The 27477-nt window shown below is 54.9% G+C and overlaps 1 protein-coding gene across 3 annotated transcripts; it reads right to left on the bottom strand.

Moving 5' to 3' along the window:
* Window positions 1-9594: 9594 nt before the first annotated feature.
* Window positions 9595-21607, bottom strand: SEMA3G (semaphorin 3G). 3 transcript variants are annotated; one of them, XM_032161350.2, is made up of 16 exons: window positions 21417-21607; window positions 19329-19489; window positions 19141-19203; window positions 18768-18887; window positions 18402-18492; window positions 18157-18273; window positions 17847-17992; window positions 17542-17656; window positions 17362-17431; window positions 16972-17116; window positions 16462-16693; window positions 16275-16366; window positions 15517-15558; window positions 14570-14798; window positions 14126-14265; window positions 9595-12652 (listed from the first exon to the last, which is right to left on the bottom strand). In XM_032161350.2, the coding sequence occupies exons 1-16, from the start codon at window positions 21529-21531 to the stop codon at window positions 12182-12184; spliced, it is 2349 nt and encodes a 782-aa protein (XP_032017241.1). In that variant the 5' UTR covers window positions 21532-21607; the 3' UTR covers window positions 9595-12181. The 3 variants fall into 3 exon arrangements, with proteins under 3 accessions (XP_032017241.1, XP_032017244.1, XP_032017245.1); XM_032161353.2 differs by lacking the exons at window positions 18402-18492; window positions 19329-19489 and having other exon boundaries at window positions 9621-12652; window positions 21417-21582; XM_032161354.2 differs by lacking the exons at window positions 18402-18492; window positions 21417-21607 and having other exon boundaries at window positions 9621-12652; window positions 19329-19438.
* Window positions 21608-27477: the final 5870 nt, after the last annotated feature.

The following is a 27477-nucleotide window of genomic DNA, read 5'->3' as shown; positions in this document are numbered from 1 at the left end:
ACAAAAATTTGCTGGGCATGGTGGCAGGCGCCTGTAACCCCAGCTACTCAGGAGGCTGAGGCAGGAGAATTGCTTGAATCGGGGAGGCGGAGGTTACAGTGAGCCGAGATTGTGCCACTGCCCTCCGGCCTGGGCGACAGAGCAAGACTCTGTCTCAAACAAACGAAAAACAGGCAAGACAACTAGGATGGGAATCTGGCAGAAGGCCTACGGAGAAATTGAACAAAGCCTATCTTACATTTTTATGTTTTTAAAGATTTCATGGGATTTGGTTAGTGGGGAGAACTCAGAACCATTGCCAGATAGTTCTCAACATCTTGCCACTGAATCATCACCACTAACGGTGGAAGACAATGTTCTCATTCCAAACATTGCAGACCCTGAAGATTTATATCCAAGGTGTATATGCAATGAGTGCCTTCAGATTTGAGCAAATTCGCTTGAAATCAAATGGAGGCTATCTGTGTGTTTTTGTTATTATCAAAGTATACAGGCAAAGTAACATAGACTTTTAAAAGTCTAATACTACTAGAAGGATTATAATGAAAAACAGTTTTGACTTACCCATCCCTACTTCCATTCCTACTCTCTAAAGGCAACTACTTCTCATTTTTTAAAGCTGTTTCTTAATTTATTAATCTTAGACATTATTGACTTTCTATTACGTTACATAAAGATTTAGCACCTTTAGAATCTTCCCATTTTTGGCTGGGCACGGTGGCTCACACTTGTTAATCTCAGCACTTTGGGAGGCTGAGGCGGGCGGATGACTTAAGGTCAGGAGTTCAAGACCAGCCTTGCCAACATGGTGAAACCCCATCTCTACTAAAAATACAAAAATTAACCGGGCACGGTGGTGAGTGCCTATAATCCCAGATACTCGGGAGGTTGAGGCAGGAGAATCGTTTGAGTCTGGGAGGTGGAGGTTGCAGTGAGCCGAGATTGCGCCATTGCACTCCAGCCTGGGCAACAGAGCAAAACTCTGTCTCAAAAAAAAAAAAAATTGAATTAAAAAAACATAATCTTCCCGTTTTCATTCACCTCAGATAATTGTATCACAATTTTTATTAACTTTCAATGTTTATATTATTATGATGCTAGAAATATTGTTCACCACGGAGCCAGGCAGTACACTATGGTTACCTTTCCTCTTTTGTACAATGTTTTTTTCTGAAATTAGTAATTGCTTATTTTTTGGTATATACCTATTGCTAATTCTTCTGAAATGTTGCAAATCATCAACAAAATGTCTCAAAATGCAATTTTCCTCATAGACCAGGCATCAGATCACTATCAGCTGCACTTCTTTTCCTGAAGACCTGCCTCACAGAGACGCCTCCTCCTGGGCTGGCTGCTCCTAGAGCTCCTGCACAGCTGTCCTCCTAGGGCTCCCCACAATTATGCCCTTTTTCTTCATTTCCTTTCTCTTGGATTTGACAACTCAATGCTATCCTTGCTTATCCGGGCGTCCAGGGAAATTCTGTCAGAGCTCTGCAAGTAACAGGAACATTTTTTAATTGTGAGCTTTCATATAAAACACAATATTTAACCCATTCTAAAGATTCAACTCTTGCAGTGATAATTCACAACTGAAAGACGCTCCTTAGATTAAGACTTTAGTTCTAAACCTAGAGTTTCTGTAACTTGGGTCAGCAGGCATATTCTTAGGGATCTGTGGTAGTATGAATATCTTTTCTTAAGGAGTCTATTTGTATACTCAAGTGTGAGAAACACTATCTTAACTGAGAGTAATGGTCCCTAACAGTGCCCTCTCGACTTTAGCTTCAGTGGGTAGAAAGGGAGCTGGAGAGGGGGCAGTTTTTGTCACCCAGATGTCAGCTGCCCTACATCTGTGTACAGTTGGCTTTGTGGGTACTTGCTTAGCTAACAGGACAGTGCATACACACACACACACACACATACACACACACACACCCCTATTAACTATTTCTTACTCTTTGTATTTTTAGTCTCCACTGATGTTAATAGCCAACCCTATTTTTATAGGCTGGAAAGTCCAACCTTGAAATGTTCTATTCTTCATCTGGGCCTAATGAGTCATTCTCCACTAAATAACTGGCTTATTTCTTTTTTTTTTTTTTTTTTTTGAGACAGAGTCTCTTTGACCTCGTGATCCACCCACCTCAGCTCCCAAAGTGCTGAGATTACAGGTGTGAGCCACCACGCCTGGACTCTTTTTGCTTTTCTTTTTCTTTTTTTTTTTTTTTGAGGGGGAGTCTCACTCTGTTGCCCAGGTGGGAGTGCAGTGCAGTGGTGTGATCTCAGCTCACTGCAACCTCCACCTCCCAGCTTCAAGCAATTCTCCTTCCTCAGCCTCCTGAGTAGCTGGGATTACAGGCATGTGCCACTATGCCAGGCTAATTTTGTATTTTTAGTAGAGACGGGGTTTCACCAAGTTGGTCAGGCTGGTCTCGAACTCCTGACTGCCTCGGCCGCCCAAAGTGCTGGGATTACAGGCGTGAGCCACTGCGCCCAGCCCTTTTGTTTTTTTTTTTTTTGAGTCAGGGTCTCACTCTGTTCAGTGGCATGATCATGGCTCACTGCCCCGACCTCCCTAGGCTCAAGTAATCCTCCCACCTCAGCCTTCCAAGTAGCTGAGACTATAGGCATGCATCACCATGCCTGGCTAATTTTTTTATTTTTTTTTAGAGATGAGGTTTCACCATGTTGCCAAGGCTGGTCTTGAACTCCTGGGCTCAAGGGATCTGCCCACCTTGGCCTCCTAAAGTGCTGAGATTACAGGTGTGAGCCACCACACCCAGCCAGCTTCTTTCTTAAATAAGCTTTTAATTTAGAATAGTTTTAGACTTACAGAAACATTGTAAAGATAGTATAGAGTCCCCATATATCCCAAACCTAATTTCTCCTACTATTAACACATTAGTATAGCAAATTTGTCACAATTAAAGAACGAATATTGATACATCATTATTAACTAAAGCCCAAATTTTATTGAGATTTTCTTGTCTTTTCTGTTCCAGGATACCACATTGCACTGTGTCATATCTCATTAGGTTCCTCTTGGCTGTGATGGAATGGCAGACTTCCCTTGATTCTGAAGACCTTGACACTTCTGAGGAGTACTGGTCAAGTATTTTGCAGAGTGTCTCTCAACTGGGATTGTTCTGATGTTTTTCTCATGATTAGACTGGGGTTATGGGTTTTGGAGGAAGACACAGGAGAAGTGCCATTTTCATCACATTATATCAAAGTTACATAGTATCAACATGACCTGTCACTGTTGAGGTTGACTTTGATCATTTGGCTGAGATAGGTTTTGTCAGATTTCTCCACTGTAAAGTTACCCTTTTTCCCCCTTTTCTTTTCTTTCTTTCTTTTTTTTTTTTTGAGATGGAGTTGTACTCTGTTGCCCAGGCTGGAATGCAGTGGTACAATCTTGGTTCACTGCAACCTCTGCCTCCCAGGTTCAAGCAATTCTCCTGCCTCAGCCTCCTAAGTAGCTGGGATTACAGGTGTGCACCACCACACCAGCTAATTTTTTTTAGTAGAGATGGGGTTTCACCACGTTGGCCAGGCTGGTCTCGAACTCCTGACCTCGAGATCCACCCACCTCAGCCTACCAAAGTGCTGGGGTTACAGGTGGGAGCCACCGCACCCAGGCTTTTCCTCTTTTCATACTGTACCTTCCAAAGGGAAGTCACTATGTGGAACCTACAGTTAAGTAGAGATTTCTATGCAACTCCTCCTTGAGGATGGAGTATCTACATAAATTATTTGGAATGGTTCTGCATGGGAGATTTACCTATTCTCTCCTGCTTATTTATTTAGTCAATCTTTTTTTTTTTTTTTTTTGAGACGGAGTTTCGCTCTTGTTGCCCAGGCTGGAGTGCAGTGGTGCGATCTTAGCTCACTGCAACGTCTGCCTCCCGGGTTCAAGTGATTCTCCTGCCTCAGCCTCCCAAGTAGCTGGGATTATAGGCATGCGCCACCATGCCCGGCTAATTTTGTATTTTTAGTAGAGAAGGGGTTCACCAGGTTGGTCGGGCTGGTCTTGAACTCCTGACCTCAGGTGACCCACCCACCTCGGCCCCCCAAAATGCTGGGAATACAGGCGTGAGCCACTGTGTACAGCCTATTCAATCATTTAGTATGGACTCCTGGACATGCATTTTATACTTTGGGTTACAATGTAATAATACTTTATTTTGTTGCTCAAATCGCTTTGGCCATTGGGTGTTCATGTGTCCTTTTCACACATCCCTGTCACTGTGTGTTTGGCTTTGTTTTGTTTTGTTTTTGAGCACTTTTTTACTTTCTGACACCACAAGATGCCCCAAGCTCATCTTCTTTTAAATGCCTGTTTCATTACAAACACGTTTAAAATTTTTAATACCTATTTTCATAACAGATGTGTCTTATTAGAATTAATTACTGTTTCATAACTTAGGAGCTGAGAGAAATTAGTTCACTTAGGGATAGTAGAAATAGATGTTAAATAAAACTTTCCCAAAGCACCTGCTCCCCTTCCTCTAATCGTTACCTTTACCGGAAACATAAACTAAGGCCAGAAACCTCATAATTTCCTTCAGCTTCCCTCTCTGTTCGGCCAACCTCTTTCTTGTCAGTGCGACTGTTTTTCAAATGTTTGCCTTCCTCTCCTTCCCAATGTCAGTGCTCAGCTCAGACCTTGATGCCTCACACGATGGGCAGCAAAAGTCTTCTGTCTGCATGGTTTCCTGTGTCCACTTGCTTCTCTGACACATCCACCCTTTTCCCTTCTGCCAATTACCATAAAACATCTGCTAACTCTTTGCTCAGGATGGTCCTGCTGAGATTGGCATTCAAGACCTTCTACAAATAGGGCCTTCCATAGCTGCATCTCCCAGGACACCCCACCCACAGGCGTTCTGCTCTGGCTGCCTCAGAATACTGGGCCCTGGGCCTGGGGTTCTCAGCCTGGAGAGTCCTGGCATCCATCTTCAGCCTGTTAAACACAGCCTAAGGGCTACTTCTTCATCTCTAGGCACTCGTACTGTCTCTGTTTGTACCCCTTGTTATAGCCCATGTCATTCTCTGTCTGTCCTACAGTTGTGGGTCTGTCTCTCCTGCTAGATCAGAAGCTCCAGGGACCTGTCTGTCTTATTAACCTTTCTTCCCCTCATGATGCCTGGCCCAGGACTCCACATTCAGAGGCAGTTTAATGTCTACAGAACTGATGGATGCTCCGTACCCTGTATTCATAAGCCTGTGTTTTGCTGCCAAACACCAGAGGGCACTGTTAGCATGTTGATGACGATTATAAACCCTCAGACCTGGAAGGCTGGGAATGGCTTATGAAAATCTTGCTTCTGTTTTGAGATTGCATAAGACTTATTGAGCCTCAATTGTTCTAAACACATCTGTTCGAGTTTATTCATGAGGCACGTTCCTGTTAGGATTAGAGATGAGTTTGAAAGCTCCCCCTCACAGGTCAAATCCTTAGACAAGACTGCCTTCATAGTCTCTCCAGACCCAAAGTGGCTCTCCTAACCCACCAAAAATGTCTCCCGATTACTCACTGAGAGGCATCCAGATGCCCTCTCCTCCACCAAAAATGGCGACTGCCAGTCCCAAGGGGGAATGTGTGATATGGTTCTATTCCTTTTCTGCCCCACCCTCCTCCCACATGCACACATGCACAGGTACCTGTCCACACGAATGCACACTCGCTGACATCAGGACCTCTGGGTGGTGGCTCAAAGGCTCTAGCCTCTATGGGCGGGGTGGGAGGATGCTGTGAGAAGCAGCACCTCCACTGACCCTGACCCCAGGGAGACAGCATCAGTTTCCCATGTGCTCCCAGTCACAGCATCATGGGGGCCCCCAGGTGTGAGAAGTCTCCCTAGTGACTAAGCCAGGGCCCTCCATTCTAAAGGAGCTGGCTATTCGCAAAGGTGTCATGGCTTATACATTTTTCCGAAAAATGACAGAAAAACTGAAGAACTGATTTTTTTCCCAAAAGAAAAAACCCTCGCCCTCACTTCTCCCCTAGCAAACCTGCTCTAACCCTGGGATCCCTGAGCAACATCGACAGCATGAGGTCCAGATGGAAGCGGTAAGCCCCAGGAGCCCCTTCCCCTTGTCTTTGGTGTAAACTGGCTTCTTGACCCTGCCCTGCACACACCTCTAATAAACAGGAAGGCATCCGCGCCATTAGTATCCATCCTTTTCAGAGCATCTGAGACTTGTCTGGACCATCAAAGCCATCCCCAGCCCCCAGGAGCCTACTGGAGGAGACACCAGCCTCGCCAAAACAATTCTCCATTGTGTTCTTCCCCTTAGAAATCATGGGTTTGTAAACAGCCCCTTACATTTCAGCAGGTCCTGCCCTGGCTTTGTGCTGGTGTGTTGTTTTTTCTTCCCTGAACAATGTCCTTTCCAGTAGGGCCAGCCGTTCACACCATTGTCTGAGACCCTTGGACTACAGGAAACATCGCCAGATTCTTATCAGTTGGGGGCAGGAGTGGGGGGTGAACAGATGAGGTCATGTCCACAGAGCAAGTGGCTGGTGTGCCACGTCACTCCCCTATGCCTTCATCTGTGAGGGCAGAGCCCGCTCGCCCTCCATCAATCTGGGCTTCATGTGTCCAGAGTCCAGTCCCCTCTATTTGCTGGTAGACACCTGGACTCTGTTCCAAGCCTCTGTTGAGTCACTTTGGAATCCTATCAGCCCGCAACTGTCCCCTTGCCCTGGTCATTCCTCACAGCAGTGAAACAGGCCCTTTTGGGTGGATTAGGGGGTACTCTGGTCATCATACTCTCTGGGGTCTTTAGAGGTCAAGACTGGTCAGCTGAGTCCTCCCATCAGCAGTGTCCCTGCGTGCAGGCTATTAGCTAGCTGCTGGAGGCCTGGCCCAAAGACAGCCCCATATCCCTTACACGGCCTCCCTGGAGACTTTGCAGCAGCCCCCGTCCTCAGTGGAGAGTAATTTTTTTAAAGGCTTCATGAGGAACCAGGAGTTTCCTTAATGGAAATCCAGCAAGGAAAGTGAAAGGCTTCATTAGGATGCAGTCTCTAAAGGAGAGGGGCCCAGTAGTGATACCCCCAGCAAAGGTGGCCAGGGACTGGGCAGTGGGAACGGGCACAGGGCCACAGCTGCCTTGCTTCATCTCCTGTACATCCGAGGGATGGCTGAGTACGGAAGGAGAGCCAGAGTGGGGCCCAACAATTCCCAGGCACCTTATCAGATTTCTATTTATTTATTTATTTATTTATTTATTTTTTTATTTTTTTTTTTTGAGACAGAGTCTTGCTCTGTTGCCCAGGCTGGAGTACAGTGGCATGATCTTGGCTCACTGTAACCTCTACCTCCTGGGTTCAAATGATTCTCATGCCTCAGTCTCCGGAGTAGCTGGGATTACAGGTGTGTGCCACCAGCTAATTTTTGTATTTTTAGTAGAGAAGGGGGTTTCACCATGTTGGCCAGGCTGGTCTCGAACTCCTGACCTCAGGTGATCCACCTGCCTTGGCCTCTGAAAGTGATGGGATTGCAGGTGTGAGCCATCGTGCCTGGCAACCTTATCAGATATTGTGTCCAAACCTAGCCCTACCCACTGTCCCTCTTTCTGAGTTTAGAGTCTTAGAAGACCCTGGGAATTTGTTCTTGGTGTGTGTTGAACTTTATTCTTGTAGAACCCACTGCAATCCAAGACTTAGGTGAGGCTGGGATGGGACCTTAAGTGCGATGGAAATTGGGCTATTTCTGAGCAACTACCCCCTAGCTCTAAGATGTGGTTGGCCAGAGGTGCCTCTGTTTGCTGGATTTCCAGAGGCATGTGAGCCAGTCTTCTGGGGCCCAACTGGCTGGAGCTGCAGCTGGACCCCCTGCCAGCCCACAAAGAGGACAGGCTGGCTGGAGGTACACCAGGTTCCTGGGGGCTGCTACCTGACCATTCCTCCAAGCAGGGGATTCTAGGGCTGTCTAGGACCTGACCCCAAGCTTAGCCAATGAAAGAAAAGCCTGGGAGTCATTTGAGAAAGTGGAAACTGCTGTTTTCCTCTCTTATTCTGACTCCTCCCTGCCCCTCACCTTCTTAGAAACGAGTCTGTTGGATGGCATGACAGCCACAGACTAGGGGTGAATGCTAGCCCTCCACAGAGGACCATGCCAGACACAGGAGGGGCCAGAAATAGGCTGAGTATGGGAGCACGAGAGCCGGGAACAGAGCACAGTCCAGGCCCAAAGGGCAGCAGATTGGCCGCTTGGCAGGCCTGTCCCGGGGTAACAGAGTCTACTCTGGCGAGGGTCATAGGAAATCAAGATGTGGCTATTTCATCAGGAGGCCGGGGCTTCCAGAGCCTACAGGCTGGGAAGGCAATTACTAATTAATCAAGCTCACATGTTAAGGGAGGGAATTAACCTAATCAACATTTTTCCAAAGTGTGTTCTTCAAAATGTTAGAAACATGAGATGTTAGCTGCTCCGTGGGAAAAAAAAAGAACCAAATGTTTTGGAAAAGCACATAGCATATAGTAGGCATGCATGTTAGCAAGAGATCATCACAGGACTTCTCAGGGCCTTCACAGGGCAAGCCAGCAGGTAGCATTTTAGCTCTGTCAGGGCCAAAGGGGCAGAACATGGGGACCACGAGATCGTGGAGGGTCCCATGGGATTATAGTTATCTCTTGGAACCACTGGGCCAGTCTCATTCTCTAAGCCCCTTTCCAGCTTTAAACCTGTTTGGGAAGTCATGGAACAGAGGCCCAAAGAGCAGAGGAAGCATTAGATGCAGAGGAAAGAGCTGTAACAAGACAACAGAGAGAGGCTGAAATCGCTGAGGCAGGAAATAGGGCTCGAGATGGGAGGGGGAGGTGGCGTGGACCAGGGAGGGGTCTGGTCCACAGGGGTCTTCCGGACCACCCTCGGGACAGTGATGCATGAGGGAAGAAGGGGTCTCTGGAGGCCGCCTTCACACGCCCCTCCCAGCCCAGCACACTGTGCCAGGTGGGTGCCCTGGTGACACTTCTCAGTCAGAGGTGATGTTGCTTCCTGGGGTGGGGTGACAGGGTTTCAGGTTCTGTCAGGCCTAAGTGATTGTGGAGGGGGCAAGGAACAAAAGGAAAGGCCAGCTCCAGGGCCTGGGCTGCAAGATGACACTTACGACTGACCTGTTAAGACCCCTAGTCTACAGCATGGATTGAGGGGGCTGTTCAAGAAAGAGGCCCAGGGAAGTCTCCCTGGGAAGGTGGGCTTATGACCCTTCCATCTTGCTCCAGCACCAGTGGAGTCTGCTCTTTGGGCTGGGGTGTTGATGTCACTGGGGAGTGGGAGCCATGCCCAGACGGACCTCCTACAGTGTGCCCAATAGGTCAGATGTTCGGGGCCTCCTCGCCTTTCCAGAAGCCACAGCCCCCACAGCACAGCCCCAGTCCCCCAGCCATGAGGACTTAATATCCGTTGGTATGTGGCTTGGGATGAAGGCAGGAACCATGCCAAGTGTCACTGTGACAAATGTCAAGTGTTGTGAAAAAGCAGCAGAGCTGCCTACAGGCCCAGCTGCCCTTTGCCAATGTTTTTTTTTTTTTTTTCTTTTTTCTTTTAGTTCAAGATCCTCCTGAAGTCCCAAGAAGGTCAGTCTTACAAGCCCACAGGCCAGGATGTTCCTCATTTAATGAGCAATCTCGGCTTCATAGACAAAGCCCTCTAACTCCTTCCTTCCCCTGATACCCATCTTCCTCCTTTCTAGAAAGCACCACCCAGTCTCTTTCTTTAAGTCCTTTTCCAGCTCTAAAACCTGTTTGGGAAATCATGAAACAGAGGTCACTCAGGGTGACCTTCTTTCTCATGGAATGGATGGGAGGGCTCTTCATTTTCAGCTCATGTGCGCAGCATCAGTCCATTTAGTACAATACACAGATACACAGTAATGATATAATTATGTGATGCAAATATTAACTTCATCCCTTTCCTTGTAAATTCGGCTTTTCTCACCAGAGCTCAGGGGCAGTCATGACAATAAAAATAACAATAGTAATTACAAGAAATGTGCTCTGAGAACAGAGAAACCACAAGGCCCATCTCAACATACAAATACAAAAACAACTCGCATATACGGGGCATTTCCAGGAGTTAGTAGCATACAGTACCGTGGGTAGGGTGTGGTTGGCAGAAGCTGTCCACTTTTTCTAAATGCAGGTGTTCATTGCTGAGGATCTTGTGCTCCTCCTCCCTTCGTTTTCTAGAGTAACTTCCCATAGGACCCTGCCTGGAGCCTGCCAAGCCAGAGTCCAGCGTAAAGGCCCGGAGGGCTATTTGTGTCTTTCTGGCCTCCCTGGGCTAGAGGGGAGAGCTGGCTGCAGCTCTGATACCCTTTCCTGGAGCTCTGCCCTCTCTCCTCCCCTCTTTAATCCCCTCTGTCTCCCCTCACTTCTGCTCTTCAGCCCCCATCCTTTCCTCCTCTCCTCCGCCTTGGTCAGCTGATCTCCCAGCAGACAGCACCACAGGCCGGAAGGCTTCTCAGGGCGTTGATAGGTTAATCTCAGTGCTTCTGGTTCATTTATTACATGGTCAAAGGGGAGAAAGGAGGGACTATTTCAGGTCCCAGTTCTCTAGAGGTGCCAGGGGTAAGGGAAAGATAAAACCCAAGGCAGTCTGGGTTTGAGTTTCAGTGGGGCAGGGAACTCTGACTTGCTTTTTATCTTTTTTTCCCCTCCTTTCTTTGTCTTGGTTGTTTTAATGGAGGGAATCTCAAACCCAGTGCTCTTATCTCCTTCCAGTCAGTTTTGTGCATCATGAATGTGTTCATGTGCAGGCTGGGAACAACTTTTCATTTAGTCCTCCTCCTCCCCTCTGTGCTCCCCAGCCTGAGAAACTGCTGATGGCAAAAACACCTCCCCTACATGCCCAGGCAGAATGCGTCCTTGCCAGCCGAGCCTTACCCCCGAGAATCAGCGGGACTTACACTTCGTTTTTTTCTCTATCTGGTTTCCCCCTTAAAAGAAAAACAGTCTTCCTAAATCCATTTAGCATAAAACAGAGATTCCAGAGATGGAAACACTGGGTCTTCCAGGTGGCTTCTGAGCTAACTGATGCCATCCTGAGTTCTTGTGGACACCTGTTCCTGCCTGGGTCCCACAGTCTATCCTAAGGGTCTCCTGCCCTCTCTCCATCTCCATATCCTCTCAATCTTCTGCATCCCTGGCCCTGATTCTGAGGACTGCAGGGCTCACAGAGCGTCCACATTCCCAGCCTCCAGGGCTGCGGCATGCTTGCATCACCCTGGGAAAGACAGCCCACTCTTCCCGCCTGCACCCTTCCCCAGCTCCCCCGCCCTATCTCTAGTCCACAGACACAAGGGACAACAATGCCCAGAACCCACCCCTCCCTGCTCGTGGACGTGGAGAGCCTGACAGTGGGGAGGGGGTCCTCTCAGGAGGGGCAGGCATCCCAGCAACCCTGGCCTGGGGAAGGGAAGTCAGGCTGTGAGATGCCCCCACCTGGTTTACAAAGTGAAGCCTGAGCCCTGACCACCCCAGATCCCGGGGGGCTCTAGCAGTCTATGCCTCTAGATTATCTACGCCTCTCCGTGATTCTCAGATGGAGAAGAGGCGGCGGGCAGTGGCAGGGAGCCACCAAGATATCACGGCGTGACAGGAGGGGAGGTGCATTGTTGCTCCACCTTCCCAACACCTCTGTGTTCCCTCCCCAAGTCGGTCAGGTGGGCTCTTCTTACGGGGTGCTAGCTTAGAGGCCATTTCCACCCTCCTCTGGCTCCCTGCGGGCCCCCTACCGGGATACCCCCTAGACCCACCCATACACCCACTCTGAGGGTCACTCAGAATGGCCATTGTTCTGTAGGCTGGGAAAGAACCACCCAACCCTCTTGCCTCTGGGCACACCCGGAAATGTGCTCCGGAAGCCAGGCCATCTCTGAGAACAAATGGCAGACCCATTGGGGCTGCCAGGAGCCAGAGGGTGCTGGCTCCAGCTGGGTCTAAGAGCACAGAGAGGGGCAGGGAACAGGCCTCAAGAACCCAGCCCCTCCATTAGACCCCAGTCTTTTCTGCAGGTGGCCCAGTATCGGTGTGGGGGCAGAGACACCTGTCTCTAAGAGGCAAATAGACGTCCTGACCCCTCTGCCCTAGCTGGGTGGGTGGGAGATGCTGGGGGCTGCTAGTGGGCCCCCCAGCCCATCCTGACCACCCCTCCTCTGCGCCCTTCTACGTGGCCTCCACCTCCCGGGGCGTCCGATTGTGCTCAGCATGCACTCGGCTCTTCATCCTCTTGCCTAGCTCCAGCCCTGCCCAGTTCTTGCCCTTGGTCTGCTTGCCCCGGCTCCGGCTCCGGAAGGAGCCTGAGCATTCCATGGTGCCCCTGCACCACACGCGCTCACAGTACTCATCCACCCGGGGCAGGTTGGCAAAGCCAATGAGCTGCAGGATGTCCTTGTACCAAGCCTTGGGTGGGGTGGAAGCCAGGCCTCCCCGGGCTGGGGGCTCCTCTGGCTTTGGCTCCAGAGGGAACAGGTTGTCCAGCTGTGAGGCCACAACCACCACCAGAGCCAGGCGGACCACAGTCTGGGAGAAGCCATGCTCCAGAGTGGTGCAGGTGTAGGTGCCCGCATCGAAACGGCTGAGCCTGCGGAACAGCAGCCCCCGGTCCGTGTGCAAGACTCGCTCGTCTGTCTTCACCTGCCAGGCGGGCGGGAGGGCATGAGTGGGGTGCGAAGTGGGAGTTTACCATTGGCTTCTCTGCCCCAGCTTTTCTGCCATCCTTGGGGCCCAGTGCCTGGGCACTTCTTGCCCTGTTCTCCCCTTCCCAGGAGGGGACCAGCAGCGTGGCAGTCTGGGCCTCCTCTAGACTACCAGCTAATTCAGGTGGGGCCTCACCTTCCCATAGCCCAGGAAGGGGCCTTCTCAAGGATTTGACTGGCTGGTTTCTCCCTTAGTCAGAGGACACCAATCTTGGCCTCGGAAGGCCTTGGCACACATTCCCAAGGAACAGAGGGGCTAAGATGTTATCCCCTTAGCCCTTCTGGAGGTACCATCCCATCTACAGGCTTTTCTCAAGGGAGGGGCTATGCCCCCAGGCCCAGAACTAGGCTTCAGAACCTCCCTATGCTACACACACACAATGTGCATGTGCCCACGCACACATGCACATGCATGCATGCACGTGCGTGCACACACACACACACACACACACACACACGGCCTTCCCATCCTGGTCTGAACCGTTCACTCCCCCAACAGTGCAAGCTGACAGCCCCAGCCCAGGGTGGGCTGAGCGCCCATCACGGCGTGGGAAGTAGGAGTGCCGCCCTGATCCCAGCCCGCCTCTGGCCTGGACCCTGTGTGGGTTTTAGTCTGCACATCTGTGTGTTGGGGGTGGATTGCTTGAGCCATTAGCTAGTGTTGTGAAACACCATCTTGTTGCTCCCCTCCTCCCCTGGGGAATCTTCTCAGTGCCCAGCCCAACAGCTGGCCCAAGGCTGGCCTCCCCCAGTTCCCAGGCTGGAGGGAGAGCCCCTCCTGTAATCAATCCACTCCTGCCCCTCCCCTTCCCTGCCCCGGCCAATGCCCATCCTCAGGCCCCAGACTTAAACCATCCCTGGGGTCGACAGACCTTTCCAGATGGGGGAGGAGAGGGCCTGAGCAGACAGCTGGACTCCAGGGAGGAAGTGTGGGGCCCGGCTTTGAGGGTGGAGGGCAAGGACCAGTGGTTAGGGACCCAGAAGGTTCTCTTCTGTTGTGTGTGTGTGTAGCATAGGGAGGTTCTGAAGCCTAGTCCTGGGCCCAGGGCACAGCCCCCTCCCCTGCCTGGGGCAGAGGAGAACCAAGAACCCCTGGAGAAGAGAATCCTTCAAAGATGAGCCACGTGTGTAAACATGGAAGACTTACTGGCCTGCCCAGACCCTCTTCTCTCTCTTCCATCACCCACCCCTCAGACTGGGGGAGTTCCAGCCACATCTGGCCTGGGCATTCCCAGAAGGCAAAAATAGGGCACCTCCTTCTAGGCACCCCAGGAGCCTAATACACACTTTTCTTAGGTTAATCTTGGCAGGTTCCCCCCAGAACCCCTTTCTAGGGCTCAGGTCTTGGGGTTCAGGATGGGAGGTGACCTCAGGACACACGGAGGCTAGAGGCAGGGGTCTCCTCACTCACCTGGTCAGGCCCCTCATCCCCTGGCCTCTGCAAGAGCCAGCGCACAGCAGCCTGGGGAGACTTGGGCAGGCACTCCAGGAAGGTGCTGTTGTGCTCCGTGCCGTAGACCGTGGTGGCCGCCACAAGTCCCACTGCGTCTTCTGGAGAGAGGCAGAGGTTGGCTCAGCTTGGGAACTATGGGACCCAGATCCCAATGCCACCACCTGACATCACAGCTCAGGAGCCCCACTAGTATGACAAGAACTTAGGCATGCATGGATCCCCACGCCAGCCACTGTGTCCAAAGACCCTGCTTCCACGCACTAGCAGGAGCTACACAGAGAGGGAAACTGAGGACTATCCGTCATGACAAGACCAGTTTGAGAACGCACTTCGCAGGGGTGGAGCCGGACCACAGGGGTGAGTTCCAGCCCAGTCTGGGCCCTCCCACCTGCCACCACTCACCTTCCTGGCTCTGGCCCAGGCACTGCAGGGCAGGGTTGCCATGCCGGATGTCCTGCCGGCGGAACCGGCGCTTGCCAAGGCTGGGGCGGTAGTGGGTACAGGAGGCACCATCCCAGGCACAGTATGGGTCCCGGGCCAGGCAGCACTCTGCACAGGCAGTGCCGTAAGTCTCACATTGGTGCAGCCGCAGCTGAGCCACACCCAGCCGAGAGCCCACGTATAGCATTTGCTGGGGAGGGACAGAAGCAGAGCCTGAGGTGAACCCAGGCTTCGCCCACACGCAGCCAGGTTCTCAGCCCCTCAGCTTCCTGAGACCCCTGCCACTTGCAGGAAGTCTTCCAGAACCTCTTGGATTCATTCAAAAAACAAAAAGTGTTTATCACCCATCTGCTGCATACCAGATTCTGTGCCAGGACACAGAAGGGATGGAGGAGAATCAAGACCTGGGATGTTTTCTCTATGGGGCTTCTCCAGGCCCTCCCAGCTGCTGACCTTTGCCCTCTATCCAAGGGGCCTTTATCCTGACTTGTCCCCGACCTTAGAGGTGCACCTTGCTTTAAGCAATCCTTGCACAAAAGTTAGGATTTACACAAAGATACACTGGAGCAGATAAATATGGGGAGATGGGTTTTACCACTTGGCAAATATAGTAGGCCTCTAAAAAGTGGCCTTGTTGGACTTAACATCTGGATTTTGTTTTCAGGCACACTTTTGCCTCCTTTAGGAACTGGCCTTTGTGGCTATCCCCTTATCTGGACATGGCCCCACGAACTCGGTGCCTCCAGTGCCCACTGGCCACTTGTTGCAGGGGCTAATCAGGCCTGCCTCAGCACAGCTTTCCCCAGACTACAGCGGAGCTCAAGGAGGCTGTGGAGCAGGGGCAGAGGAGGAGGCTGCAGAGCAGGGGCTAAAGGGGCGTCCAAGAGGAGGGTGGCAGCTGTTCTTACCCTTTTGACAGAGATCTCCATTTCAGTGATAGGTGTTGGCACCTGGGGAAGGAGAAGGGTCTCAGTGTGGGTGGGGTGGACCAAGACCTGCCCCTGCACCCCTGCTTTCAGTCTCCTCCAACCCTGGGGTGGGAACCACCTAGCTCCCAGGCTGGGTCTTGCACTCCCTGGCAGCTAAGGCTAGACAGTCTTTCCCAGACGACGGGTTACAAGAAAAGCCCCCTGGTCATGGCTGGCCTCCAAGCAGGAGGCTTGGCTGAAAGCACAGAGCTAGAGCGTCCGCTCTCTCAGCCTGTTCCCCAGCAATGAGGCAGCTGTCCCAAATTACCCAGCTCAGGTCCAGGAGGCACAACAGGCCCCAAACACAGATGATCCCCTTCCTGAGTCTCTAGAGGGGCCAAGAGAACATCTAGGGGCCTTGGGGTCTCAACCCTCTCCTCCTTGCAACTTGAGCCCAACAGGGTTTTGCAAAGCGTTGCTCCCCTTGACCATCCCTCCCAGCACCCCAGGCACTTTCAGCTCACAGGCTGTAGCTCTGGGCCTCCAGTCATTCATAAGTGGCTGCGAGGCCTCTGCCACAGCGGAGGCGCGGGGCGGAGGGGGGCATCTCTTTCTGCACCCCCTCCCCAGCATCCTGCCAGCTGCAAATTCAGTAAAGACAGGCTGGCTCCCTACTGGGCTTGCTCCTGCATCCCTGTAGCCAGGCTCAGACCCAGAGATGGGGCTTGGAGGGACCCTTCCATCAGCCCCTTGCTTACCTTAAACACCTGGAGCTCCTCCAGAACCACTTCCTCGGGTTCAGCTGAGCCCCCTGCCTGGAGGGCGATGACTTTGAGCACGGAGCCTGAGTCTGGGGCCAGGGAGGAGGGGTCAGCGTGACAGGAGGGGACAGCCGGAGACCCCACACCCCTCTCCAGCCTGGCCACCCTTGCTCAGCTGTCCTACCAGTCCCCAGGAAGATGACATCGTAGGTCCCATCCTCTGCCTCCACGCGGTCCACCACGATCTGGTGCAGCTGCTGGGCCAGGTGGGTCTTGACAAGGACAGGGCGGCCATGCCGAGGCCGCACAGGCCAGAACATGACGGGGTGGGCTCGGGCAAACTGCAGCACCTCGTCTGGGTAGTCCTTGGTGCTGTCAAAAGGCCGTCCTGGCTGTGCGGTCATCTTGCTGGGGCACTGTGGGCAGCAGGGAAAGGAGTGCCTGAAGTATCCTGAGACAGCACACACCCTCCACCACCAGTCTGTTTCCACCCCAAGCAGGGGGACCTCTCTCACTGCAGGAGGGCTCTCCTCTCCCACCACACCCACCCCACCCCACCCAGGCCCTCTGGAGCCCAGGCTCGGCCAACATCCACTGCCGTGGGGGTGCATGGGGACACGGAGCCACTCCAAGGAGCCCTTCCCCACATCTGCTCAGGCCTTGCTTCCCTGGCCTGGCCCCCGCAGATACTCACCACGCCGGGGCGAGGGAAGGGCACCTTGCCCCCATAGGGCCCCCATTGGTGCTGAGGCCCATCTCGGTGGGCAAAGGGCCCGTTGAAGACCTCCCAGATGTCTGCCATGTGGTACACACAGACGGCGAAGCCCTGGAACACGGCACTGCCGGGGCACATGGGACAGTCAGGCCAGAGTGGCCATCAAGGACAAGAAAGGGACAGCCTGGTTCCATGGGCAGGACAGAGAGTGACAGTGCCTGCAGCAAGCAGAGACTCCGAAAAGCAAAGACCCCAAGACAAAGGCAAAGAGAGAGTCAGAGAGTACAGTCACAGGTCACCGAATCAGGGACAAAGACGGACCCATCGCAAGGCCGCGGTGCTGGGTGCAGGGAGGCTGGGCGTGCCCACCTGACGGTGCTGAACAGCGCGTACACCTCGAGGCTCTTCCCGGCCTTGGGCCATAGCAGGAACACGTCCTCTGGGGTAGAGAAGGGAGTATGAGTGTCATGGCCACCGCCAATGCCCTGACTCGCCAGCTCTCAGCCCTCCCCACTCTCAAGCCCTAGGCCTGCTTGGCCAGGCCCTCACCTAGCTGGTCAAAGTGGGTCTCAGCACCGCCAGGGCCAGGCACCGAGCAGACCAGCCTGGCCTTGAGGAAAGTGCTCCATTTGTTCACCAGCACCCGCTGGCCCCCAGCATCATTCTGCAGGATAAGGGGCCAGAGTCAACCTTGGGCCCCACGAGGGCCCTCACCCACTCGAGGAGAGGTATGCATGTCAGCTTTGCATCCTTGCCTCAGTTTCCCTATTGCTGGCCAGAGTAGGGGGAGAAAGGTCTGGAAATGGGAGGGTGTAGCAGGGACTTGAACCTCACCACCCCTTCCCAGCTCTTACCACGCAGACGCGGCCCACGCGGCTGACAGTGACATGGTTCGAGCCACCATCGGGCGAGGGGACCGTCTCCGAGAAGAAGAAGTACACCTTGTCATTGTCCTGGTCAGAGTTCTCAGGGATCCGGGCGGCCATCACAAACCGGGGGTCTGGAAGGGTGACAGGGTCATGCTGGGTGGAGGGGCCCCACAGGGGAGGATGGAAGCAGAACCCAGTGGGGAGAGGAATGGGGCAGGGGACTCCCACTGGAGGCTGGTGTCCTAGCCGGGAAAGTAGCCTCTTCACCCCTGCCAGTTCCAGGGGCAGGCCTCACCGTGCAAGAGGCTCTGGTCAGAGTCAGAACGCAGAGCTGGCCGAGGACCTCCACTTCGGAAGATCATGGCCTCTCGCCCCAGAAAGTCAGCGGTGAGACCCGTGTACAGCTCCCCGCCTGGGGTGGGGGTTGGGGAACAGAGTCAGGGGAGGAGGCCCAGGCCCAGCAGCTGGGTCCCTCCCTTCCCAGTGACATAGGCCAGCTGCCACCCTCCCTGTTCCCACCCTGGCCTGGGCATCACCCACCTATGAAGGTGCTGGCAAAGGGACGGCTGGGCTCATGAGGGCACCGCCCCCGGCCGCTTTCTACACTGCCGGGCTCCAGGTGGAGCACATGCTAGTGGGAGGGAGAGAGGGAGGGAGGGGCGTCACCTGGGAGAGAAGCACCAGCAGCCCACACCCAAGCAGGAGCCCTCGCGTGCGGCCAGAGAGTGGCGGCGGGCAGAAGGCGCCCTCACCCAGGGCCCCTCTAATGGGGTCAGCTCCCCGACACAAAGGCGCCTTTCAGGCCCCTGCCCCTCTGTCCCTACCCAGGCTCAATGGGAATGTTCAGGCAGCAGGGAGGAAATGTCACTGCCTCCCAGTCCCTTGTGTGGCCTGACCCAGGCTCACCTCCCCACGGTGGCCAACTGTGATGAGGGCACAGGTGGGCTGGAAGGCCCCAGTGCCACAGGCTAGCAGGTGGGTCCGGTTGTGAGGCTGCAGCACCCGCACGAAGTTGGCACACTCTGTCTGCGGGGAGAAGGAGGGGGTGGCTGAGGGGTGAGAGGGGGTGCCCACCATCTCCTTGGGGCCCAAGGCTCAGCCCTGTCTGGCAGTCAGCTCTGGGGAAGGGGGTGTGTGTGACATTCCCAGCAGACCTTCAAAAGCCCTCAGATCTGCTCCAAATGCCCCTGGTAGAGGCACCTGGGGTGTGGTCACGGACTGTCCTGGGGGTCAGGGCAGGGTGTCAGGTTGGGGGACCATCCCTCCCAACAGCACTCACCAAAGGATCTCTTCCCTTTCGAACACACTCCTCCCTCTGTCCTGGCTGCGGCGGCCACAGGACCTAGAACACAGCCCAGCTGACCTCAGGTCCTCCCCTGATCTCACAGGCTCAGTTTCCCCATCTGGCCTCCCATCTGGAGGTGCCCAGTTCTCAAACAGACCCTCTTCCCTGCCAGTCCAGCTCACCTCCCGGGGATCTGGCCATGCCTGGTCCAGCCGTAGAGAGTAGAGGGCGTCCAGGCCACCCAGAAAGAGGCGGTCCCGGTACTCATCTAGGTACATGGCCTGGAGGTTCAGGGAGCCCTGGGGGCCCAGAAAGATGGCAGAGCGGTTGGCAGACAGGAGGTCTAGGAGGATGTACAGGGAGGCGGATCAGGGCCACAGCTCAGCCTAGTTCCCCAGCCAAGGAGTGGAGGCGGAGGCCCCGGCTGAGCATCCAGCCCCGACACACTCACATCTGGAAAATGTTTCCATCCACATGGTGCTGGAAGGCTTTCGGACCATGGCTCCTGGGGACAGGTGGGACGGGAGGCTCAGAGCCTCCCACCCAGCCCAGCCTACCCTGGGGCCTACCTCCCACCCCTCCATTCCTTAGCCCTTCATCGTGCAGCTAACATGTTCCCACTGTCCCATCTGTGCCCTACCCAGTCCCCAGGGAAGATGGCCCCAACCAGCAGAAACTAGAACAAAGTGCTGGAAGATCCTGGAGGAAGGGCGGGAGTCTTTGCAGGCCGCCTGACTCAGCTGGAGGGTGGGCCAGCAGGCGAAACTGTTCCCAGCAGAGGGGACCCCTGGCACTGGCCTGGGTACAGAAGAGGGCAGGTATGGCCAGGAAGGGCCCCCACCTCCAGTCCAGGGATGTGGCCAAAGATAATTTTCTCCCCGTAGATGCTGGCCAACCTGCCCCAGAGATGAGAGCGGGGAGCCATCTGGGGTCATCGGTCCCAGGAGCTGAGGATCCTGAGGTAGGTCCTCCGGGCTTGGCTGGGGAGGTGGAGGTAATGGCGCAGTAGGATGTGGTAGGAAGGGGGCGCTGGCCACCTTTGGGAAGGCCCAGAGTGTCCTATGCCTTCCCTACAGAAGCACCTCCATCCAACACCCATTCCACCCTCAAAACTTATCAACAGCCTCTTCCGGGAAGCCCTCCATGGATGACAGTACCTTGGGAAACTTTCCCTATTTGGGGCTTTTTCTAGTAGTCTGACCTCCCCCCAAAACCACAGCTCCCGGAACAAGACCACGTTCCCCTCAGCCTCTCCAGGGATGAGCACCATCTCCCCCGGCAGACTGGGCTTCCCAGGGGAAGGTGGTCACCCCTCTGGTTTCCTCAGGAAGGATCTGCCAAGAGCCTGTCTCAGGGACCTTCCCCGGGCCCATCCGTGGAGGCCAGAGCCGGCTCACATGTCTAGGGTAGAACACAGGAACCCCCAGGCTGGGATGTGCAAAGAGGGGAGGTGAAACTCCCCCCTGGGCTGAGGCGCTTCTTGGGTGCGGGAGCACATGAACAAGCCCACTCTGGGAAGTGGGCTGCAAGGGGGGTCCTCCCCTTCTCTGTGGCCCCAGGACCAAGGGATAGCGTGCTGCCGGCTCTCCCATTGGCCGCCCTGGCCAAAAAGTGCCAGCTGAGCCCAGACAGACCCTTCAGCCCTACCCTCTCTGTCCCTCTCCCCTGCCTGGTCCCTTCCTCTGTCTCCTCCCCATCTTTATTGAGCTCTCTCGGGGTCTCCATCTGCCCCTTTCTCAGCAGTCCCCCTCAGGTCCCTCCCACCACCACCCTGGTCCTGTCTCCCAGGACCTGCCTCCCTCCCACTCCCTGAGAGCTGTGCAGGGAGAGGCTCCCTCCCCTACAGCTGACCAGGCACCCAAGAGCCCAAGCCACCCAAACAGGGCACACGCACCCAAACACGGCACACGCACACAAACGGCACACACACCCAAACGGCACACACAGACAAACACGGCACACGCACACAAACATGGCACATGCACACAAACACGGCACATGCACCCAAACAGCACACATGCACACAAACAGGGCACACGCACACAAACAGGGCACACGCACCCAAATGGAGCACACGCACCCAAACAGGGCACATGTACCCACAGCACACGCACACAAACAGGGCACACGCACCCAAACAGGGCACACGCACACAAACAGGGCACACGCACCCAAACAGGGCACACGCACACAAACACAGCACATGCACCCAAACAGGGCACACACAAACAGGGCACATGCACACAAACAGGGCACACAGGGGCTGGTACCTCGGTAGGAGAGCCGCAGGCGGGGCACACTGGGGCCAGGGCTGGAGCCAGAGCTACCCCCATGGAGCAGGAGGCCCCCCAGCAGCCAGCAGATGGCCCAGGCCGAGGGGGCCATGCTGGGGAACTGAGGGCACCACTGCCGCCTGCCTGCAGAGCCGCCCTCTGGTCCTGCTGGCCGCCGGTTGTAGTTTGCTCTGCTGCCACCAGGCCACCACTTAGAAGGCAGTGGCTCCACCCAGTCCTGGGCGGGAAGAGGGGCGGAGGAGAGGAGGCGGCCGGGGCCTTGCCGTCCACCTGCGGCTTCTCCTTCCACCTTGTTGGCCCAGTGCAGGCTTTTGTGTCACACTGGCCAGCTCCCCATTGGGAAGACTTCCCCAGCTAGGGCATGGGCCATGTGTACAGAGATGTCCACAAATGCAGGTCCTCAGGCTCCAGCAAAGTGACAAGTGGGGAGAGAGCCTGGAAGGGAGGTCAGGGATCAGAGGTCAAGGTTGATGGGCTGGGTAGGGGCCTAGCTGGGCTCTGCCTTCTTCTCTGCCCCTCCACTGCCCACAGCAGAGACCTTCCAAACTGGCCCTGCCCCAATTCCAGGATGTTCCAGCCCCCTGAAGCTTTGGCCAGACTCTCCAGCTCCCCTGGGTAGGAGTGGAGGGCCATTCCCAGCCCAAGGGGCGCCATGTCCTAGGCAGGTGTTTGAGGTCTGGCAACACTTCATAGAGCCAGCAAGAGATGACTGCCCAGCCTCTTCCACCCAGGCCTGTCCCCATCTGGCTTCCAGGCACCCCAGCCTCCCCCCACATCTACATACCCCAGTCTTGCTTTGGGGTAGGGGACAGGGGCATCAGGGGACTCCATGCCAAGGGAACCTCCCCTTGCCCTGCCTCCCTCAGGCCTCCAGTCCTTCCAGAGACTCAGGGTCCAGAGCTTCACCAGGTCAGTGATGGTTCTTCCCAGGGACCCCATGCCCCATAGGCCCTACGGACACCTATGATCTCTTAGAGGTCACTTCCCCCACCCTGAATGCTGACTGGGCGGCAGGGGGCACAGAAAGCCACAGAAGAGGGCCAAAGGGGAAATGGGACTGAGGGCCTGAATCTGGGGTGAGTGACGGGACCTCCCCATGCTCCCTGCCCCAGAACAGTCCCCACCTCACCCCACCCCAGAACCCTACACTCAGAACCTGAGGCCCTGGGCACTAAAGAGATTTAAATTTTGAGCTGGAGTTTGAGTTCCCAGGATTCTAACAGCTTCTGCAGGTTGGGCCTCCCACATGGACCAGCTTGGGCCCTCCGATGGTGGTCAGGGAACTTGGAGGGCACTCAGAGAGGGAAGGACCTGGCCCAGGCCACAGAGCAGGCTGAGAATGGGTCCAGCTCAGCTCTGCCCCTTCCTGGGACTCTCCTTTGCTTCTGGGCCTTCTTGGGAGTATGGGGACCCCACCCCCCTCCCCTACCTCAATCCTGAAATGGGAACAGGTTGGCTTCTTGGGTCAGCATGACAGGTCCCAGAGACCTACAACTCTGCCTCCCTGTCCCCATCTCCCTTCACTCACACATGCCTCCTTCAGTGGGGGGCTGGCCTGGAGGTGGGCAAGGGGCTGCCCACAGAGGCCAGTGATGGAGCTCAGCGCAGCCCTGCCTCTGGCCCTGCTGGAGAGCCTTGGCCAAGGCCCTTCCATCTCTGGGTCTGCCTCCTCCTCCCAGGGCCAGGGACCAGCCACCCTGGGTGTAAGCAGCCTTTATAACCTGATGAGTGGGCTTGCGCAGGGGCTGCTGTCAGGGTGGCCATATCCTGGGACCTTGGGTGGACTGCTTCTGCCTCTGTTTCCCTGGGGAGGTGTGGCCAGCACACTGCCCAAGCTGGGGCCAACTTCTAACTGGAGACTGAGCCAGGCAGCCCTTCAGCCAGCATGTGACCACCAGTGGTGGGCAGGAGGCCCAACACTCCTCAGCCTGCCAGCCCACCCTGGGGTCTCAGCTCAGCCAGACACCCAGCAGGGGCTGCAGGGAGGCCTGGGTCGACTGGGGCAGGGTGCGGGAGCAGCCTACTCCACACTGCGGAAAGAGCCTGTGGCAGGCTGGGAGTCCAAACTCTACTGTTAACATGTGTGGCCTCAGTCAGGTCCTCTCGCTCTCTGGGCTTCAGTTTTCCAGGCTTGGGGGCAGAGGGTAGGGATCGTCTCTAAAGGCCCCGCTGCTTGCCAGCTGCAGGTGGGAAAGACCACAAGGGTGCTCTGAATTCGAGGATCAATGGGCCCAGACACAGGTATCATGTGCCATCTAGTGGAAAAAGAAGGAACTGCAGAGGCCCCCAAACTCGCTGTGTCAGGCCCTGTGTTGGGGTAGCAGAGCCACCCAGCAGAAACTGCAGCCCCTTGAGGATGCTAGCAGTAACCAGGCAAACACAATATAAAGAAGCAGGAGCAGTGGAAGATGCTCCAGTGATTGCTCTTGATGGAGGATATCAAGGGAGGCTTCATGGAGGAAGCCCTATCCAAGCAAAAGCCCAGAAATGGAAAAGACGCAGCAAAACAAGCAAAACTAGGTGAGGCATGAAGGCTGCAAAATGCCAGGTACTGGCGGGAGATGGTGAGCTGTGCTGATACCTATGTGAAGTGTGTGTTCATGCAGCAGGTGCCACCAGGTGGGTATGTGGAGGGTCACAGCCCAGCCTCTCCCAGCCAGAATTCTGGGGTGGGCATGCCTGGAAGGAAAGGATGCCCCCAGTCCCCTCCCCACCAATTTCATGGATGGAACAGGGATATTAGGACAATGCCATGCCCCCTCCACCCCCACGGACCTCCAGCTGTTTGCAGAGGGTGAGCCCCCTGCTTCCCATCAGCCATCCCTCACAGCTCCTCCCTCCCCACCCCAACCCTCCTACAGTCTCCTCTGGGGCTTCCATCTGCAAGCAGGGCCATTCATCTCCTCCTCCTGTCCCAGGACCTGTCCCCCTCCCCACCACAGCTGATGAAAAGAGAGCCAGGATGTGGCAAAGCCCTCTTTCCCCCACTGCCCCTTCCTGGCAATCCTGACTCCCTTCAGCCCAAGCACCCGTGGCCCTTGTCTGAGCTTCCCTGGACCCCATATCGCCCCTCAGCTTGGGTCCCTTTCTCTGTTCCCTGGGTATTGCCCACACCCGCCATCTCCCCTGTACTTCAGCTCACTCCTGTCGGGCTCCCACCCCTCTGCTCCACGGAAACCCTCCTGCTCAGGCGGCCGAGGCCTGGGGGCCTGCAAGTTCCCAAACCCTGGGGCCACCAGACAAACCCAAAGTGAGTGAGATTCTACGGAATAACTGGCCTGAGCTCTTCGGAGGTGATGAGGAAACACTGAGGACCATCACAGGCTGGTGGGGAGTAAGGAGACAGGAGGACGAGGTCACGTTAGTGCCATCTTGGATTGGTTCCTGCTCCAGGACAAGGACTTTTTTTTTTTTTTTTTTGGAGACGGAGTCTCGCTCTGTCACCCAGGCTGGAGTGCAGTGGTGCAATCTCGGCTCACTGCAAGCTCCGCCTCCCGGGTTCACGCCATTCTCCTGCCTCAGCCTCTCCCAGTAGCTGGGACTACAGGCGCCCGCCACCACGCCCGGCTAATTTTTTTTTGTATTTTTAGTAGAGATGGGGTTTCACCGTGGTCTCGATCTCTTGACCTCGTGATCCGCCCGCCCCGGCCTCCCAAAGTGCTGGGATTACAAGCGTGAGCCACCGCACCCGGCCTGGGACAAGGACTTTAAGACAACTGACAGAACTTCGATAAGCGCTGCAGATTAATTAGCAGTGTTTACGTCAATATTCATTTCCTGTGTTTGATCCTTCTGTGGTTAAAATGCTAACATTTAGGGAAGCTGGGGTACCTGTAAATGGGAGTTCTTTGTACTATTTTTGCAAGCCTGGAATTTCAAAATGAAAAGAAAAAAACAAAAAAAACCCACTAAAACTTAATGTTGGGAAGTAACCTCCACTTCCCAATACCCCATGACTGAACCTGTGTCTCCTCCCAGCTTCCATATCTCAGGAAATGGCAGTTTGGCCAATAAAGCTAAGGGTCATTTTGGATTTTCTTATTTCTCACCCTTCATATTCAAGCCTTCAGCAAACTCTGTCCATTCTAGTTCCAAAATGTGCCTTGAATCCATGTACCCTCACCCACTCTCCCCAGCACCCCACTGTACTGGGAGCCACCGGGCTTTCTTGCCCAGAGCCTGCCCCTGCTTCAGGCCAGCTCCTGGCTCCCTCTCTCCCACTCCTTTTGCCCTCTGCAGCCATCACCCCTCATATCGACTGGGTCCTCATGGGGCCTGGCACTGCCCATGTCTCCCAAGACTGCTGGGACTTGGTCTCCAGCCCAATACTGCCTTTCTGCTCCTGACACCTTCCCAGTCTTTCTGCATGGCCTCCCATGGCTGGTTCCCCGTGGTTCCCCCAGATCTCATGCAGAGTCAGCTCCTCTAGGGAGCTTTCCCATACCACTGTAACTCATGGGCCCACCATGCCTCCAGTCTCCACTCCAGCCCGTGCTGGTTTTCCCACTGTACTCATCTCCTTAAAATTCCACCAGATTAGGCCAGGCGCGGTGGCTCACACCTGTAATCCCAGTACTTCGGGAGGCCAAGGTGGGCAAATCACTTGAGCTCAGGAGGTCAAGACTAGCCTGGGAAACATGGTGAAACCTTGTCTCTACTAAAAATACAAATATTAGCCAGATGTGGTGGCGGACGCCTGTAATCCCAGCTACTCGGGTGGCTGAGGCACGAGAATCACTTGAGCCTGGGAGGCAGGGGTTACAGTGAGCTGAGATTGTCCCACTGCGCTCCAGTCTGGTGACAGAGCGAGACTGTCTCAAAAAAAGAAAAAGGCTGGGCGCAGTGGCTCACGCCTGTAATCCTAGCACTTTGGAAGCCCGAGGCGGATGGATCACGAAGTCAGGAGATCGAGACCATCCTGGCTAACATGGTGAAACCCCGTCTCTAGTAAAAATACAAAAAATTAGCTGAGTGTGGTGACGGGCGCCTGTAGTCCCAGCTACTCAGGAGGCTGAGGTGGGAGAATGGGGTGAACCCGGGAGGCGGAGCTTGCAGTGAGCTGAGATCGCGCCGCTGCACTCCAGCCTGGGTGACAGAGCGAAACTCCGTCTCAAAAAAAAAGAAAAAAAAATCCACCAGATTAGGGACTGGGCCTCACTGTGACATGCCCCAGCATCCAGCCCTGTGCGGGGCACGTGGTAGGTATGTGAATGAACCACTGAGTGGTACACTGGCTGGTGGTGCTGCCCAATGTGGTCCTTCCTTTTCTCCTTGGATGTCACCCTTCCTGGATCACTCTGGGTGTCTATAGAGGTCCCCAATTCTCCAGCTCACAAGAGCAGACCTGAAGGGACTCCTCTCCACTCCCCTCAGGTCTCTCCAGGGACCAGAAAGCTCTTGCTAGCTCTGGCCTCCATCAGAGGCATCTTTAGAATTCCAAGACCATCTCTGGAATGCCGGGCCTGTCTGGGGAATGCCAAGGCTGGCGCACAGGTGCAGAGAGAGTGTAGTGGCTGGGCAGGGCAAGGACAGCTGACAGCATTCTGGCTATAGCCTGGGTGCTGCTGGCAGCTGTCCCTCCTGCGAACACCTCTGCTGACACTTCCCCTTCCTTGCAGCCCCCAACGCCCACGCCCCCAAGACAGCATCACTGTCTGGTGGCAGCTCTGGACTGGGCGCTCCCACTAAGCTGAGAGCTGCCAGGCCTTGGGCCTCCGTCCCTGTCAGGAAGAGAGACTGGGCCACAAGAGACGAGCCGCTGAGGTTCACGGGAGCTGGAAATCATGCCCATTTGGATGTGGCCCATCCGACAGGGCCCTTGGCTGGAAGCCAGTTGGCTCTGCTCTTCCCCATACTCACTGGATGACCTTGACAGGTCCCCCGCACCTCTCTGGGCCAAACAGGTGAGGGGAGATAGAGCTGACTCCATGCCCCTCTGTCCCTGGGAGTCAATGTTGCTGGCAGGAAATACAAGTGAGTGGGCAGGTGGACTAGCACGGTGGGCCTGCAGGGACCCCACAGGCTCAGCTCCATTCCA

Source organism: Hylobates moloch, unplaced genomic scaffold, assembly GCF_009828535.3.
Source record: "Hylobates moloch isolate HMO894 unplaced genomic scaffold, HMol_V3 SCAFFOLD_8, whole genome shotgun sequence".
NCBI classification, from domain to species: Eukaryota; Metazoa; Chordata; class Mammalia; order Primates; family Hylobatidae; genus Hylobates; species Hylobates moloch.
This window is presented reverse-complemented; position numbering and strand designations above follow the sequence as displayed.

What these genes read in the sequence shown, in the direction of transcription:
- SEMA3G (XM_032161350.2), bottom strand. Translation starts at nt 21,531, where the DNA reads ATGGCCCCCTCGGCCTGGGCCATCTGCTGGCTGCTGGGGGGCCTCCTG. An exon ending in CCTGGGCCAGAGCCAGGAAG is followed by an intron (nt 14,266 to 14,569) that starts GTGAGTGGTGGC and finishes GCCTCTCTCCAG; the next exon opens with AAGACGCAGTGGGACTTGTG. An exon ending in GGGATGAGGGGCCTGACCAG is followed by an intron (nt 12,653 to 14,125) that starts GTGAGTGAGGAG and finishes CCCGCCTGGCAG; the next exon opens with GTGAAGACAGACGAGCGAGT.